Source organism: Psilocybe cubensis, chromosome 5 (assembly GCF_017499595.1).
Source record: "Psilocybe cubensis strain MGC-MH-2018 chromosome 5, whole genome shotgun sequence".
NCBI classification, from domain to species: Eukaryota; Fungi; Basidiomycota; class Agaricomycetes; order Agaricales; family Agrocybaceae; genus Psilocybe; species Psilocybe cubensis.
The window spans coordinates 2,404,904-2,420,920 of NC_063003.1; the positions used below are offsets into that span (position 1 = coordinate 2,404,904).

Here is a 16,017-nt window from a genome sequence, read left to right on the forward strand (position 1 = left end):
AAAAATCCTTAAAATACAACACATACAGATATATTAGCTGAGGAATCAACTACGCCAATACTGAGCAAGGTCATGGAACCGATCAAACACGACGGTAATATACGACGTCTCATTGAGCAGGACCTCAAAGTGTTTGATAGCGTCTTCCTCCGTAAGATCGAGCCTGAACTTTTCCTGCAGCTGCTCGTGCACATCGCGGTGTTTGATGTCCGGAATATTGGCATCCACCATGAGCGTGACCAAGTTGAGAATGAGGTTCGTGCTCTTGCGCAGGATCGTGAACGCGGTAAAGCAAAAGTTCTTGAAGCGTGCGTAGTGTGGCGATTGCGCGCCGCCCATACCGTCTACCATCTCTTTGCACACTTTGACTTGCGGCGGGAATGGTTTGGGATCGCGACCGAAAATGTATCCAAAATCGACTGGTACATTTCAAAAATTAGATATATGCACATAAAGGTGGATGAAACGGCACAAACCATGGAAGAAATGTCCATCAGTTGTGAGCAGCAGATTGTCCAAATGTCGATCGCCGACTCCAAGGAGGTACGTGACGACACAGTAGCCAGCTAGAAAAGAAAATTTAAAATGCGGTCGAAAGGCAAGAGAGACGAAGAACACGAAACATACCGCAACTTCTCACAAAGGTGTCAATGACACTAGGCTCAACGCCTGACGTGCCAATACTACCCTCATCCGGATGATGCGCCCTCAAATAATTCAACAAGCTCCCATGCTCACTCACAATCGCCGCAATCGTCTTGCTCGGGACAAACTGTACCATCCCCTGACTCTGACCCGTCGCAAGCACATCAAACGGTGTCAACTTGAGATCGAGATTCTCCTTCCTCAGCAGCTGATCCATGAGCGTGAACAGCTGTATCACCAGCTGGTCCTGGCGCATATCGTCTCCGTCCTTGAAGATAACCGGGTACTCCCCGCCGTCCGCGCACTGGAAGTACAATAGCAATGGATACATGTTCGATTTAAACACAGTCGACTTTTCAGCGATGATGCCCGTCACTTGAATATTGGCGTTGAGCGGCAGGGGTAAAGGTTCCATGGACGCAAGGTTGTTCTTCGAGTCGGAGATGATGGACCGTAACTTCTCGATCTTCTTTGGACGCGGGTCTTTCGATGTGCGTAGTTCTTTCGCGCGTTTGGCGAGCGTCTCGATCATGAGGCCTTGACGCCGCATCGTTTCTCGTCTCTCTGTCCCGTTTTCAGCCTTGAACAGTGTAACTCAATTTTTGGAAATTTGAGATCAAGGAACATCACCACACACCTCTGAAATCTGCTTCATGTACCTATAGACTACACGTCCGTACATCTTTGCCATAATTCGGTCATCCAACGAGACCTCAACCATCAGGTACCAGTATAACCGGTTTCCAAGTATCGGATTCGCAACACCTCTGGAAATGAGTAGGTCAGAGAGCCCGCTGTCCTCATATGATATGGCAGTCGTTGTCGATCTCGACGAGCGTTGTTCCGTCACAACACTCTCAAACTTGAGAGCCTGCACAAGCTGCAGTAGGTACAGGAGAAGCTCCTAAACATCCCAAACACAACACAAGTCAATAAACCCAGAAACGACGGAATAAAGAGCAAAAAGAAATAAAGAAAAAAACTCACATCATCATCCGCCCTACTCAACTGCTTCACCGCAAACGCTCTCACACGCGAATCCACCGTCCCAGGTCCCAGCAGCTCCAACGCATCATCAGTGTCAATCTCCGTCCACTGCGGCAACAGCTCCTCCACCGCCTGCTTCACCTCCGCCGAGTCCCGCCACGCGACCGACTTCAAAAACTTGGTCAAACCCTTCTTATCGCGCGCGAGGTAGAACCGGAATTTCCAGATGAGGTCTTTCTCCTCCGATGTCAGCACTTGACTCGGCGAGTAGCTCAGGATTAGCTATGATATTTATTAAAATAAATTTGAATTTATGGGTTCATGAGAAGCGATGTGGATAAGAAAGCACGCACCCCTAGCTCGTCTCGGATGTTCGCGTTGGGCTTCAGTTCCCTATCGTATGGACTGCTTCGATGGCTTCGCACCAGCCTGCGATGTTTATCTTCCACAGGGTTCTCATGTGCGATATCTGGATCTACCACACTCCATAAACCGGTATCACTAATGAAGGACGCAGAAATCGAGGGCGTGGCGGGAGGTTGTACAACGGTGGCCAATGTAGAGGTTGCCGAGGATGTTGTGGCAGCAGCGTCCTGTGTAATGTCATAAAGTAAATTAGAAATACAGCATAAAGAAAAAGGAATGGAATTAGTGTTACACACCCCGCTCGCTGGCTCGCTGTACACCACCGGAAAATCGAAGCGTGGAAGATCAATGTACAAAAACAAATTGTCCGATTTCTCAGTAGCAGCCTATATTCCAATTCCAAACAACAGATCCAACGAAATAATCAACAAACTGCATAGAAGAAAACCACAAGACGCGAAAAACGCACAGCGTGTATCTCCTCCATCTTCCGAAATGCCATTTTATCCAGCCAATCCGACTTGGGCAGGTCGCCGCGCTCATACTTCTTCACAAGCTTCTCTAACCGGCCCATCTCATCCTGCGCCGCAAGCTTGCTTGGCGTCGTCGTCTCCACCGACCCGTCCGCCTCGACGCCCGGCCACAAAAACAGTCGATGCTTTCCCCGCCTTAGCGTCCTGCATATCACAGTATTCATCAGAACGCGCTTTAGAAGGAGTACCCAGACACTCAAACGACACTCACGGCTTCTTCCCAAACATCCTGAACGTCGACCCGCCAACGGGGATCGCAGCGCGCGGGCCACCAATATCCCACACCGTAAACGCAATCTGCGCGCTCAACGGTAGATCACAATATCGAATCGGGAGCGTGATCCACTCGTTCCATCTACACACACACACGTCCATCAGATTCGAATGATATTGATATGAATATCAACACGCAGGGGTGAACGATAGGACGTACGTATATGCGTTCTTAAACGCCTTGAACGACGTGCGGAAGGGGATCGTCAGCGGCTTGTTATCCGCCACCAGCTGGCACGTCACGTAGAGATCTGAAAGCGTGCTTCATTCAATCAGTTGAGAGTTGTTCTTCCGTTCTCCAAAATCCCAAATCCAAATCCAAGTTCGAGTCCAATCAAACCCAAGGCTCGCCCACAGACACAAGTGAATGATAAACAGAAGGAGTTGGATATCGAACGTGGACTGGAATAGGGACGAACAAGACAAAACACAGAAACAGCCACTCACGAAGATTGCACACCATGAAACCTCAACTCAGGCTTCTCCAACAGCTCCGTGAACGATCGCGGCTTGCGTATACCCTCCAGCTGCGATCTACCCAAAACATAAAGCAGTTAGAATACATAGCACATAGCATATTTGGTGGAGTCTGCGTGCGTTGACCATTGCCTGTTACGCCCCTAGCGGGCATACACGCATACACGCATACACAGGGCACGCGGCACAGACACAGAAAGACGCATATACTCACATTCTGAACGTCACAGGCAGCTTGAGGTCCGAGAGCTTGGCGAACGTAAAGTCGTCGCGGTTGTCTTTATCCATTGGTGCTTAAATGCCTAATCGTGCTCAGCTCGTATGAGTGTGTATAATAAAGAATTATCCGTCGATGGGTATGAATGGCAGAGCAAAGACAACTCAAGAGCGAAGAGTCAAGAATCGAGCTAAAGCAGCTAGCAGGTCATGGGCGTTAAGAAGAAGAGAGCAGAGTCACTGGTCGCGGTCCAAAGTCGGAGAGGGGGCGGGTGCGACAAATCCACAACAAAAACGCTCAATGACACAGTCATCCCATAATTATCCCGCGACTCGCGTTTCCCCCAGACACGATCAAATACGGCAATCTCCAATAAAGTGCTTCACCCTCACCCTCCCTCAACACTCAACTCAACCACAGTACAATCACCAAGAATATATGAGTTCGTAGGATTGAATCGATTCATTGTACGTAGATGCATGATTAAAAAATAAAAAAAAGATGTGTAAAAGACAAAGAAAAAAATGTAGTCAAAAAAAACAAGCTTGCGACGACGACATGACGGAGTGTGAGCAAAAAAAGAGGAAAAATTGGTATACTGTACAAAAAAGACAAAAGAGGAGTTGGAGGGGGAACTCGTAATAACGTGGTTGCGGTGAGTGCGACTAAATAAAATTGTACTGTTAGGTACATTTTGTGTAGGTCAAAAACGTCCCAAGTCTCTTTCGCTCAAAAACAAAGAGTTTTACAGCCATTTACTCGGATTCAGGCTTGTAGTCGGGGCGCAGTGATCGCACAGTTTTGCCTGTAACGATAAAGAGATTGAGAACGAAAACAAGAAAAGTTGAAACGATAAACACGTACCGGCACGCCAGATCTCCTGGTTGTTGATCACCTCGAGCTCCTTGGCGAGGTCCTCGCGGTAGGTAGCGCGTCCATTGAACTCGAGAGACTTGCGAGTCTCAGTTCCGTTCCTCACGCTCTCGTAAAGCTGCTCAAAGATGGGGACATTGGCCTTCTCGAAGATAGGGGCCCAGTCAAGAGCTCCGCGACGAGCGGTGGTAGAGCAGGCGTTGAACATGTAGTCCATACTGAATAAAAAAACGCGTTAATCTCCGAAAAACGCGTGGAAAGCAAAAAATACACTTACCCCTTGGCACCGATGAGAGGGTAAAGGGACTGAGTGGCCTCCTCGACAGTCTCGTTGAAAGCTTCTGATGGGGAGTGTCCGTTCTTGCGGAGAACCTGGTACTGGGCCAAGAAGAGTCCCTGGATGCCTCCCATGAGCTAAAAAAAAAAGCGCACAAAAAGTTTAGCCGAACAAGATTAAAAAATCATTCAGAAAAATTGAACTTACGACACCACGCTCGCCGTAAAGGTCAGAGTACACCTCCTTCTCGAAGGTGGTCTCGTAGAGGTATCCGGAGCCAACGGCAACACCGAGGGCAATGGCCTTCTCCTTGGCCTTGCCAGTCACGTCCTGCCAAACGGCAATAGACGAGTTGATACCACGTCCCTCCTTGAAAAGAGTGCGGACGGTGCGTCCAGAGCCCTTGGGGGCAACAAGGATAACATCAACGTCAGGAGGGGGAATAACATGGGTGTCGTCCTTGTACACCACGGAGAAACCATGGGAGAAGTAGAGAGTCTTGCCCTTGGTGATGAGGGGCTTGAGCTGGGGCCAAGTCTGGCTCTGGGCGGCGTCGGACAAAAGGTTCATGATGATAGTGCCGCGGTTGATGGCCTCCTCGATAGGGAAAAGGGTCTCGCCGGGGACCCATCCGTCCTCCATCGCCTGCCTCCAGCTCTCGCCGTCCTTGCGGACACCGACGATGACGTTGAGGCCGTTGTCGCGGGCGTTGAGGCCCTGGCCGTGTCCCTGGGAACCGTAGCCGATGAGAGCGAGAGTATCGTTCTTGAAGTAATCCTGGAGTTTGGCGAGGGGCCAGTCGCTACGCTCATAGACGGTCTCCTTGGTGCCTGCAAAGTCGAGGGTCTTGACACCGCGCGCACCCTGCTCACAGAAAAAAAAAACGTGTCTTAGACGCCGCACACGAACAATTCGCTGGCAAAGACACGACTCACCTGGGGGTTGGCGCAGTGGGCAGCCTTGGCAGCAGCGGCCTTGGTAAGGAGAGAGTAGGAGGCTGCCTTTGTGGTGTTGGCGGCTGCGAGGGCTCTGGGAGCACGACGAGAGGCAGCGCGGAGGGCCGTTGAGGCAGAGCGAGCAAAGGAGGCCATGGTGGATAGAGCGAGACAAGTGAGGGTTGTTCCAGCTCTCCAACTTTTTTTATTTAATAGCGCCCGCCCCAGTTTCATTCGGCCGACCCAACCGATATGTCGAGATCAAGCCGACTCCGGTTCCTCCGATGCGCCTTACGCGAATCCGAAAGCCTGCCTTCGCTGTTAGTGCCCGCCACACATCGAGTCATAATCCACTCGGGTCTTGCTCGGTAATAGGTATCAAGAATTGTCAGTAGGATATACAAATGTACAACATGAAATGTAATGTGAGGGTATATACAAAAGTCTACATGAAGTGTTGAGCATAGCAGAAAACAAAAAACAAAAGACCACCAAAAAAAATCTAAAAAAACATAACCCCTAACTTAACACACCCCTAAATCCAAATCTCTTTACCTCTTCTTTTTCTTCTTCTTCGCCTTTTCCGTGACAAGCGTCGTCGTCGTCGACCCAATCTTCGCATTCATCTGCGTATTCAGCGTCGTGTTCATATCAAACCCATCGTCGTTCTCATCCTCCAGGTCAGGTACAGTAGGCACAGGCATCGTCACCGGCGGCGCAGGCATCTGAATAGGCGTGCCCATAGGCGGCGCGCCATATATCGACCCCGGCCTCACCCCACCCCCACCACTACCCGCAACACCAGGAAGATCCCTCGCAGACATCGCAGGCGTTGCTCCTCCCAAACTCGCCCACCCAGGCCCAGGCGTGCCCAGCGGTCTAACCGACCCCGCCGGCGAGCGCGGGAACATCGGCGGCGGACCTCCTCCTCCTCCCTCACCATCCCTCAGAGGATTACCATACTTGCCTGAATTCGACATCGGCGGGATCACAGGCGCTGGCTGGCCCATCGACGGCAAGTCAGTTGTACCCGGCCACACCGGCGTCGATATGCCATTCCTGTCAGTCAATGTCTGCGGCACGAATCCAGGCGGGAGTGGTCCGTTCAACACAACGGGCGTGTTGGGCTGCGTAGGTACATCGCCATTGCCCCCGTTCCTCCTCCTAGGTTGACTCTTCGGCTGCGTCTGCGGCGGCAGCGCCGATGTTCGGTGGTTCGGACTGAGGTAGAAGCCTCCATCCTGTTCTTGCACAGTCGCACTTAACAGCGAGGGCGATCGTGACTAAGAAAGAAAAGTATGAGCTAACGTGATGCTTTAAATGACAGTTACACGTACAGGAGGGTGAATGTGAGCAGTCCACGACCCATTACTTCCCATACGATCTAGCGGTCGTGGCTTATTTGCACTGAGCATATTCGGATCTGTCCAAGAGCCAAAATTGTTCCCATCTGGCGGGTCCAGCATGCTATTCGGCGTGTTGACTGTAGGCCAACCAGGGATCTATTCAAAAAGTAACAACAAAATTCATTAACGATTATTGCACTAGAAGAGAAAACTCAACGTACGCCTCCAGCGTCGGACGTTATATTCGGAACCTCTGCAGAAGGCCAGCGAGGGGACTTGAAGAAGGAAGATATAGGTAAGCGTTCGCATACGTAAAAACCATAACTTACTGCACCACCGAGATTGGCATTACCACCTCTAGGAGTCGCGAAATTAGGTACTTCGGCTGCAGGCCATGAAGGAGTCTAAAACAGCGCATACAGTCAACCTCCAAACACTATAAAAGCAAGGTAGGGAAAATACTAACAGCAGCATTTCCTCCAGGGCCAAAGGTAGGCACCTCAGCAGTAGGGAATCCAAACTACCAGAAAAATTAGCTTTTCATTAACACCTAGAAGAGACAACAGGCGTACTCCACCACCGCTATTGCTGCCCCCAGACATCGACGCGCCTCCCTTGGGTACAATATTCGGTATCTCAGGTGTCGGAATCCCAACCGCCGAGCCAGACTATTAAAAAAAGAAAATGACAAGACATCAGCCCTTAAAACATCCTCTCATCCCATCCCACCTCCAAGCAGACACTCACCCGAGACTTTGACCTTCCACCCTTCCCCATCCCTCTGGGCGTCTCACCGCCAAACGTCGGCACTTCCGCCGTCGGGAACCCAACACTTCCAGCTGCGCTGCCCGCTCTGCCTCCCTTCGGTACGATGTCAGGGATCACTGGCGTCGGCATCCCTCCACCACTAGCGCTGCTCGTCGCGCGTCCGCCTTTAGGTACGATGTTCGGTATTGCGGGCGTCGGCATCATAGAAGTCGAAGTCGTGCTGGCAGCCTACAGATATACATATTTAATGAGTATTGCAAAAAAAGAATGAGGAAGCAGAGGCGAAGACATACGCGAGATCCAGGTCGGCCGTTTTTGCCCCCGCCCATATAGTTCGGGATATCAGGTTGCGGGAACATACCACCTCCAGCACCAACTGAGCCGCCGCTTGGACTTGGCCCGCCCTTGGGTATAATATCTGGTATCTCGGGTGCAGGCATCGCGTGCTACGTACAATAACCAGATTAAACCCCAAGTATCAACACAGAGAGAAAAAAAACACGTACACCTCCAGAAGTAACGCCCTTCGGTATAATATTTGGGATCTCGGGCTCAGGCATATTGAAAGTTTCCTATAAACATTCACGTTAGATATATGTAAGAAAAAAGATACAGTAAACTTACGCCAACGCTGCTAGTACCAGCCCCGCGTGGAGGTGGGATGATCATCGGTACTTCAGCAGTGGGGTACGCAGGGCCAGGACCAGGCGTGCCTGTACTAGGGTAAACAGGACCAGGACCAGGCGTATCCATACCCGCAACGCCTTTGGGTACGATGTTGGGTATGTTGACTTCAGGCATGCTGAACGCGGCCTAAAATAAACGTAACAACAAAGGTTAGGTTAGTAAGGCAAAAGAAATACAAGATAAAAAGTTGAATAAAGTAGATGAAAATGAGGCATAGAACATGGGTAACAAAAAACCAAACGAAGAAGAGAAAAACATACTGCACCACCTGGACTGGGACCTCCTCGAGGAACGATGTTTGGAATCTCAGGCTGAGGGAATGCTGCACCTCCTCCAGGGGTCGGCGCACCTCCACCACCTCGAGGTACAATATTCGGGATACTAGGCGTCGGATACTCCGGCCCTCCTGCTGCAGAACCAACGCTCCCCGACATGGACCCTCCCATTCCTCTCGGAATAATATTTGGTATCTCAGGTTGTGGGAACACTGCACCACCACCTCCTCCTCCGGGCGTATGTGTACCCATTCCTCGTGGTATGATCTCCGGTACCTCAGGCTGCGGGAATCCTCCCCCTCCTCCTGCCCCTGCCGACGAGCCAACGGACCCTGACATTCCTCGAGGAACAATATTTGGAATCTCGGGTTGCGGAAACGCTGCACCACCCCCTGGAGTCGGCGCGCCTCCTCGCGGAATGATCTCTGGCACTTCGGGTTGTGGGAACGATGCGCCTGGTGTGGGTGCACCTCCATGCCCTCGAGGAATGATTTGCGGGATATCAGGATTCGGAAACGCGATCTGCTTTTATACAGAAAGAGGAGACACAAAAAGTGGGCAAAATGGGATAAGATGCAATCCGTAAGTGCCTGCTTTTTGCCATGACACAAAAAAAGAGACAGAAGAAAAAACCGAAAAGGGGAAGAGAGAGAAACAAGGGCGAGATATTGTAGGATAAAGTAGGAAATAAAAAATGAACACTCACCCCTCCTGCTCCTGCTGCTTGCCGCCCAGGATCAACAATATTCGGCACCTCTGCACTAGGGAATGCAATCCCTCCTCCACCACCCATACCTTGAGGTACAATGTTCGGTATGCTTGGTTCAGGGAAGGACGTACCCGGAGGCGCACCCCACCCGCTGCGAATGCTCGCATCCTCCGGTATAACCCCCAATTCACCCCTGTCGCTCCTACCCTCGCCTGGGAACTGGAGGATGTCGAACTGCATCGTGGACGCAGAGCTCGATAGGGAGTCGCGCCGTCCATGTCCGTGGCGCGAGGAGCCGGTGCGTGGTACGGAGGGCATGACAATGGGTTGAGGCATAGAGCCAGACGCACTGCCTGCTGTCCCTGCGAACGCAGCGTTGCTCCCTGGGAAGGGTGATAACGAGGGCACGGATGGTACGGGCATACCCACTCCACCTTGCGGTGGTGGTGGCATAGGGAAGTACGGCTGCGATTTGTAGTCGTGCTGTGTCTTCAGCCCTACGGCTGGCGACATGCTCGCGCTGTGATTGCTTCCCGACATCGACGACGCCCCCACGGCGGCACTGAACCCAGCCAGGCGCGCAGCTTCGACCGCCGCATCGCGCTCCCTCTCCGCCCGCTCATCCTTCTCCCGTTCCCGCTCCGCCCGTTCCCGCTCGCGCTGCGCCTGTACATCGTGCTCATGTGTCATTTCCTCCTCGAGATGTCGTGCACGCGCGCGCTCGCGCTCGACCTCCTCTCTTGCACGAGCTTCCGCAGCAGCCTTCTCCTGCTCTACACGCTCTTTTTCTTGAAGGATTGCGAGCTTCTCGCGCTCGGTTTCCTCTGTGAGACGACGTTTCTCAGATGCAGCACGACGGAGTGTTTCTTCCTCCCTCCTCCTCAACTCTTCCTTCTCTCTTTCGGTCTCCTTCACCTTGTTGCGTACACCTTCCATCTCGGCTTCCACTCTCCTCTTATCATCTTCAATCCTCCTCTTCTCCTCCTGTACCCGCTGTTTCTCTTCCTCCACCCGCTTCCGCGCTTCCTCTGCCGCCTTCTTCTCCCTTTCAGCGCGCAACAGGTCTTCACGTAAGGCGCGCAGTTCCCGCTCAAGCCGCTTGTTCTTCTCGCGCTCTTTATCGAGCTGTCGTTCGGACTCGTTGAGCTGCATCTTGGTGCGCAGCGCCTCAGCCTCATACCCACGCGCAAGCTCGCTCTTGGTCCGCTCGAGCTCATACTCATGCTGTAGGAGTGGGATGCTGGGTACAGGGGGTGGAGCTGCAGATTTGCGGGAACGGGAGGTATCGGATCCCTTCTTTGCTTTCTCTTTTCGTTCGAGCTCCGCGGCGGCGGCGGCGGCTTCTTCTTCAGCAGCGGCGGCGGCGAGGGCTGCCTCTTGCTGGATGCGGCCTTGGCGCAGACCTTCTTCGAACCCTTCACGACGACCCTCCTCGCGCGCTTGTAGGACGACGTTTTTCTCCTTGAGCTGACGGGCGGTGGACCGTGCACGAACAAGAGCACCGTCTAGCTCGTCCCGCTCCGCTTCAACAGCACGCACGCGCTCATTTGCACGGCGGCTGGCCCACTCGTCAGACAACAGATGTATTGATAGACAGATAAATAGACTCACAGATTCTTCTCCAAGTTCTCCGCCTTGAGTTTCCATATCGCCGTGTCCTCTTTCGCTCGCATGGCCTCCCCTTGCGTATCCAAGATAGCTTTCGTCGTCTTGCTCCCTGATACCCGCACCTCCTCCTCCAGCGCCCTTCGCCCTTCCTCCTCACGGCTCAGTCGCTCCTGCAGCGCCTCGACCTGGAGTATCGCTCCCGCAAGGAGATGCTTTGCCTCTTTGTAATCATGCTCTTTGTAGATAAGCGCGCGGACGAGGGAGTCATGGGATGTATTCGCAAGCGCTCGTTCGCGCTCCTTGCGGACGGCCGAGGACGGGCCCGTGCGTGACTGTGATTTTCCAGCAGAGCGGGAGTAGGAGGTGTTTGGGGTGCTGTTGTGATTGTTTGAAGAAGAGGTTTGAGCAAGCGGTGGTGCGATGGTCCGTGAGACGGCGGTGCGATCGCGATCAGTGTGGTCACGATGGCGGTGGCGAGACTTTTGAGGCTTCACGGGGGAAGGTGAAGGCGGCGTTTGGGCAGAGTCGGAGGTGGGCGGTTGGACGCTGACATGGGCGTAGAATGTATCTGGTGAATCTGGGGCGTATCTAGTTGTGTACGGTCAGAAAAGTTAAGAAATGCAGGCAAAGATGAACGACAAACTGTTGATTAGGATTAGTATAACTGAAATAGTCGCCCGAAGGCATGTCTAATGAAGAGTGAGTGAATGCAGAGGACCGATCAGGAAGTATACACACCTTCTGAGCGCATAGCTACAGTCTAGGAAGCATTGTGGGCAGAGCACCGAACAGTGGGAACAGTGCCATTGTAATCCGACCCTGAATACTCGGGAACTTGCGCTTGCAAACTCGGCACAACAACTCCGGAGCTTTTGCACAAAATTTGAAACACCGACGATTGAGGTTCCGTCCCTTTCCTCTGGACTCCCTATCATAGTTCCAGTGTGTCATAATATTGCAGAAATTGATAATTTGACCTTACGAGAAGCGAAATGAGTTCAACGCTGCATAGAATGACTCCCAAAGTTTGAAAATCGATGGTGTAACTTTGTTTGCCGGACGCGTTCTTCGTGATCCGAATGTTGCCGTCCACACCTTCAACGTTTGAGCTTGAGTGGACCCTGACAGGGACCCTGTACATACATGTTTTAACTCGGACATGAGCTTCGCTGAAATGAAAGAACATTGTTAGTATGAATATCATAGGAGACTCTTCTCTTACTCTTCTCAGAAGAGTACGCATATATGGGGCATGTGGAATGCTTCCTGAGTCAATATATGCGCGGCTTTCTTCCCAAAAACCTGGACCATCTGCTTCGAACGATAACCACATCAAATCTCTTCACATAATGAAAAGGGCAGCTATCGTCAAGGAAGGCGACTCCTGCATTCCATAGGCATATTCTAATACGTTCCAAATACCCTTTAATGCCATTCAGCTTCCAGGAATTGAGATCATACGTGCGCATATAATGATGTATCTGGATGTTATTAGGTTCGAGATCTGGCGGTCTGTCGTGGCGTGTATATACGGAGCGTAAATTTGGGTGTCTGGTATTAGGCTGTTATCCATAATAAAACCCGCATATCTGGGAGGGAGATGGTGGGTCAACGAGAAGGAGTAAAGCTAGAGAGCGAGTTCATTTTTTCTCGGAAAACTCCGACTACCAGCGGGGTCTGAACTAGAAATTATTGTCCCACGGTCCTCGTCCGTGGTACTCGACAGCCTCAGACTCAATACATATGTTGCAAGTATGTTGGGGTTTGTATTCGATGTGACGATTCTCTTTGAACCGCTTGAATTCAAACGTGAAGGGGAGTTAATAAGACTATGGTCCAATTAAATCCTCTTACTGACTCTGGAATATCTAGAATACTACCGATTTATCTCTTGCTTGGATCTGTCGATGACGATCTTTAGTGTCCATTCCGACACTCATCAGATCTTATTTTTCAGATTACCTTTCCGGATTATATTTTTATGTCTCCAGAGTTGCCTCTACTGAACTTTGTTCCAACAATATCCAAATGAAACTACATTGGCTCTCGTTGATAATTACGTGCGGTCGCATTTTTCAAATATTAATCAGGACTTGAAGTTCAGACCTCAACATATTCCTTTGAGGCCTTTGATAATTTGTAGGTTTATCTATCACTTACTCTCGTTTTATTCTCATTCATGACAGTCGCTACTCATCTGGTGTTTGTATTCGCTTTAATATTTCATGTAAGCCTGCTACATCAATATGAAAGCATCCGAGCCAGTGGAGAGAGCTTGTATAGACAACTCGACTTACATACATAATCATTTCTTGAGGTTGAAGGTTTGCTCGAGTTTTAGATGACTTGCATCATGATTACGAGGACAAAATTGAGAAAAATGAGACTAATAACTCACTCATGTGTTCATCGAAAGCTCGTTCAATATATCCAAGACCCAAATTTTCATTGGCTAAATTCCAGAATCGTCCGGTTGTCAACATCAGTTTAAACTTGACTTTTGGTTATACCAGTCCCGTCCTGGTCAGTGGTGTGTTATTATAAAACTCCCGAATGCAAATTACAATGGGTTAGGGTTAGGAAAGGAACGATGCCGAAGCCGGAAAATGGAAAACGTTTTCCAAAGCACTCATCATGTTCCAGTCGCGCGCTGCTGCCCGCCGTGTACAAACCCTCAGATCCTGCAAGAGACCCTCTCTCTCACGCCCTGTCCTAGTGCGTATTTTTACGATGTCCGAAATAACCGAATGCTATTCTCATTTCATAGACAGAATAATAGAGAGATAACTACCTATCCTCGCAGATCATCCGCCGTCGCCACAGCGCACGCATCGGGGTCGTCCATTTACACCGACGACGCACAGCACCTCCACCCCGACGACCTCCACACTGACGATCTCCCCATCACCAGTCAGGACGCGAATCAGGTCGCCGTCGGCTGGGACACACGCACCTGGTCTCGTTTGTGCGTCCCAATTGCCTCCCTTGAAGCATTAGCTAATTAGATCAGTCACAACATCTGGCTACGCGACCACTGCCGCTGTCCAAAGTGCTTCCATCCCATCACTAAACAGCGTCTCTTCAACACCTTCGAGGCAGGTCTTCCTTTCCTAATTGAGAATTTTGATTTAATTTCCGAACCCCACTCTCTCACACCATGCACCTACTTTACGTTTTAGATCCCGAAAGATCTGACACCGCTCCACGTCGACGCCAAACCCGGAGGGTTGCAAGTAACATGTACATCACACTCTCCCACTGTATTTCCAACATTTATTAAACCGTAAACGAACAGGGCCCTCGAAAGAACCACACGTCTCGGTCTACCCTTGGTCCTGGCTCCAGCTCAATTCCTACGATCCGCCATTGAACAGAAAACAAGAATCCAACGAGTCTGTTTGCCTTATTTTTAAATACGCGTTCTACTCACATTAAATTAACCAGAAAAATTCTATGGGGCTCCAAAATCCAGCAATCGCCACCAACAGTCGCGTACGAAGAAGTCATGAACGACAATAATCACGGACTGTACAAATGGCTCACCAACGTCGTCAGTATCTTTACGCTTTCTTGTAGATGCAACTCACCTCCATTCACATATCGACACAGCACAAATTTGGATTCTCTTTCGTGTCTGGGGTACCCGCCACTACCGAAGCTACTGAGGAACTCGCGCTGCGCATAGGATTCATCCGCGAGACACAGTGTACGTGTCCTTTCTCTCCGTCTCAATAATGAAACAAACCATGGCTAACTGAAACTTGAACCTTTGAATTTATATTTTCCATCAACAGATGGTAAATTTTGGGACTTTACATCCGATCTGGCAAAGGGAGACACGGCGTATACGACGCTCGCGTTGGGTGCCCATACCGACAACACATACTTTGTACGTTGAACATTTTTGTTTCTATGTATAACCACCGAACGTGCTTTAATCTGATGCTCTTTTTATTATTTACTCCTTCCTACGCACCTTAAATTTCAATATCACGCCCCATACCTTTTTCCTCACCCGCCCACCTAAAGACGGACCCCTGCGGCCTTCAACTCTTCCACCTGCTCTCGCACACGCACGGAACGGGCGGGGCGACACTCCTCGTGGACGGGTTCTACGCCGCGTCGCTGATGCGCGAGCTGCATCCATCTGCGTACCGCTTGCTTTCGGAGGTGCCGGTGCCGGCGCACGCGGCGGGAGACGCTGGGAGCCTATATGCGACGGGGGAGGGATACCCTGTCTTGACGCACACGGGGCAGGGCGAGCTCGTGCAGGTTAGGTGGAATAATGACGATCGGAGTGTGATGCGTGGGTTGAGTGCGGATGTTGTCGAGGAGTGGTCAGTGGTTACCCTGTTTCGTATACTCGACGCTCATCGGTTGATTGGTTAATTGCATAGGTATGAGGCGATTAGATTGTGGAACAAGTGCCTTACGAGTCCGGACTCGGAGTATTGGGTGCAGCTGCAGCCCGGGACGGCGGTCGGTGCGTCTGTCTTCCTCCCCTAGTCTTGTCTGTAGACATCACCTTACATATCCTAAATCAAACCCACAGTTGTTGATAACCACCGCGTGCTGCATGGGCGGTCGGCGTTCACGGGAAAACGCCGGATGTGCGGCGCCTATATTGGCGTAGACGAGTATAAGTCCAAGTTGGCCGTGCTAAGAGAACAGTTTTCGAACTCTTCCACAGGACAGGGAGATGGATTAGAGGAACAGGGTGGTAAGAGTTCCGGAGAGAAGGAGAGGGATGTTTGGCACCCTTTGCTTTAAGCTCTGGGTTTGGGCGCCAAAGCTAGTTGCCTGGAAAGGTAGTGACTAAAACTTTCGGAGGGATAGCTATTGTTAATTTGATTTATCCCCCAGTATGCACATTTCAGTGCATTACGCTCTATGACTGGATCCACATTCTAGAAGCGCTATTACCTCTGGATTTATTTCTTCGTCACACACCTTGCTTTAATCTTCTACTCACCTCCAAATTTACCAGCTCCAAACAACAAGCTACAAATTACCAGCCAAATTATAAAAGCTTTAGGCTTTC

The 16,017-nt window shown here is 50.8% G+C and overlaps 4 protein-coding genes across 4 annotated transcripts; 1 reads left to right on the top strand and 3 right to left on the bottom strand.

Annotated features, from left to right (window-relative positions):
- Positions 1-45: 45 nt before the first annotated feature.
- On the bottom strand, positions 46-3,569 carry JR316_0006219 (Phosphatidylinositol 3-kinase catalytic subunit type 3; the record flags this gene model as incomplete). The annotated part of the gene is made up of 12 exons (XM_047891968.1): positions 46-419; positions 477-566; positions 628-1,225; positions 1,283-1,549; positions 1,633-1,914; positions 1,986-2,225; positions 2,295-2,384; positions 2,468-2,675; positions 2,743-2,886; positions 2,965-3,066; positions 3,252-3,338; positions 3,496-3,569. 12 exons carry the CDS (start codon positions 3,567-3,569, stop codon positions 46-48), a joined length of 2,556 nt encoding a protein of 851 aa, XP_047749317.1.
- Positions 3,570-4,253: 684 nt separating this feature from the next.
- Positions 4,254-5,739, bottom strand: JR316_0006220 (Acetolactate synthase, mitochondrial; the record flags this gene model as incomplete). Its single annotated transcript, XM_047891969.1, has 5 exons — positions 4,254-4,303; positions 4,363-4,589; positions 4,649-4,785; positions 4,856-5,512; positions 5,584-5,739. 5 exons carry the CDS (start codon positions 5,737-5,739, stop codon positions 4,254-4,256), a joined length of 1,227 nt encoding a protein of 408 aa, XP_047749318.1.
- Positions 5,740-6,134: 395 nt separating this feature from the next.
- On the bottom strand, positions 6,135-11,663 carry JR316_0006221 (uncharacterized protein; the record flags this gene model as incomplete). The annotated part of the gene is made up of 14 exons (XM_047891970.1): positions 6,135-6,866; positions 6,921-7,085; positions 7,151-7,204; positions 7,259-7,333; positions 7,396-7,449; positions 7,502-7,597; positions 7,677-7,925; positions 7,991-8,143; positions 8,204-8,269; positions 8,322-8,510; positions 8,645-9,181; positions 9,366-10,926; positions 10,980-11,564; positions 11,620-11,663. The coding sequence occupies 14 exons, from the start codon at positions 11,661-11,663 to the stop codon at positions 6,135-6,137; spliced, it is 4,560 nt and encodes a 1,519-aa protein (XP_047749319.1).
- Positions 11,664-13,610: 1,947 nt separating this feature from the next.
- Positions 13,611-15,746, top strand: JR316_0006222 (Trimethyllysine dioxygenase; the record flags this gene model as incomplete). The annotated part of the gene is made up of 11 exons (XM_047891971.1): positions 13,611-13,691; positions 13,748-13,941; positions 13,987-14,071; positions 14,156-14,216; positions 14,272-14,368; positions 14,421-14,526; positions 14,586-14,682; positions 14,771-14,865; positions 15,006-15,313; positions 15,374-15,459; positions 15,529-15,746. The coding sequence occupies 11 exons, from the start codon at positions 13,611-13,613 to the stop codon at positions 15,744-15,746; spliced, it is 1,428 nt and encodes a 475-aa protein (XP_047749320.1).
- Between the last annotated feature and the right edge of the window lie 271 nt (positions 15,747-16,017).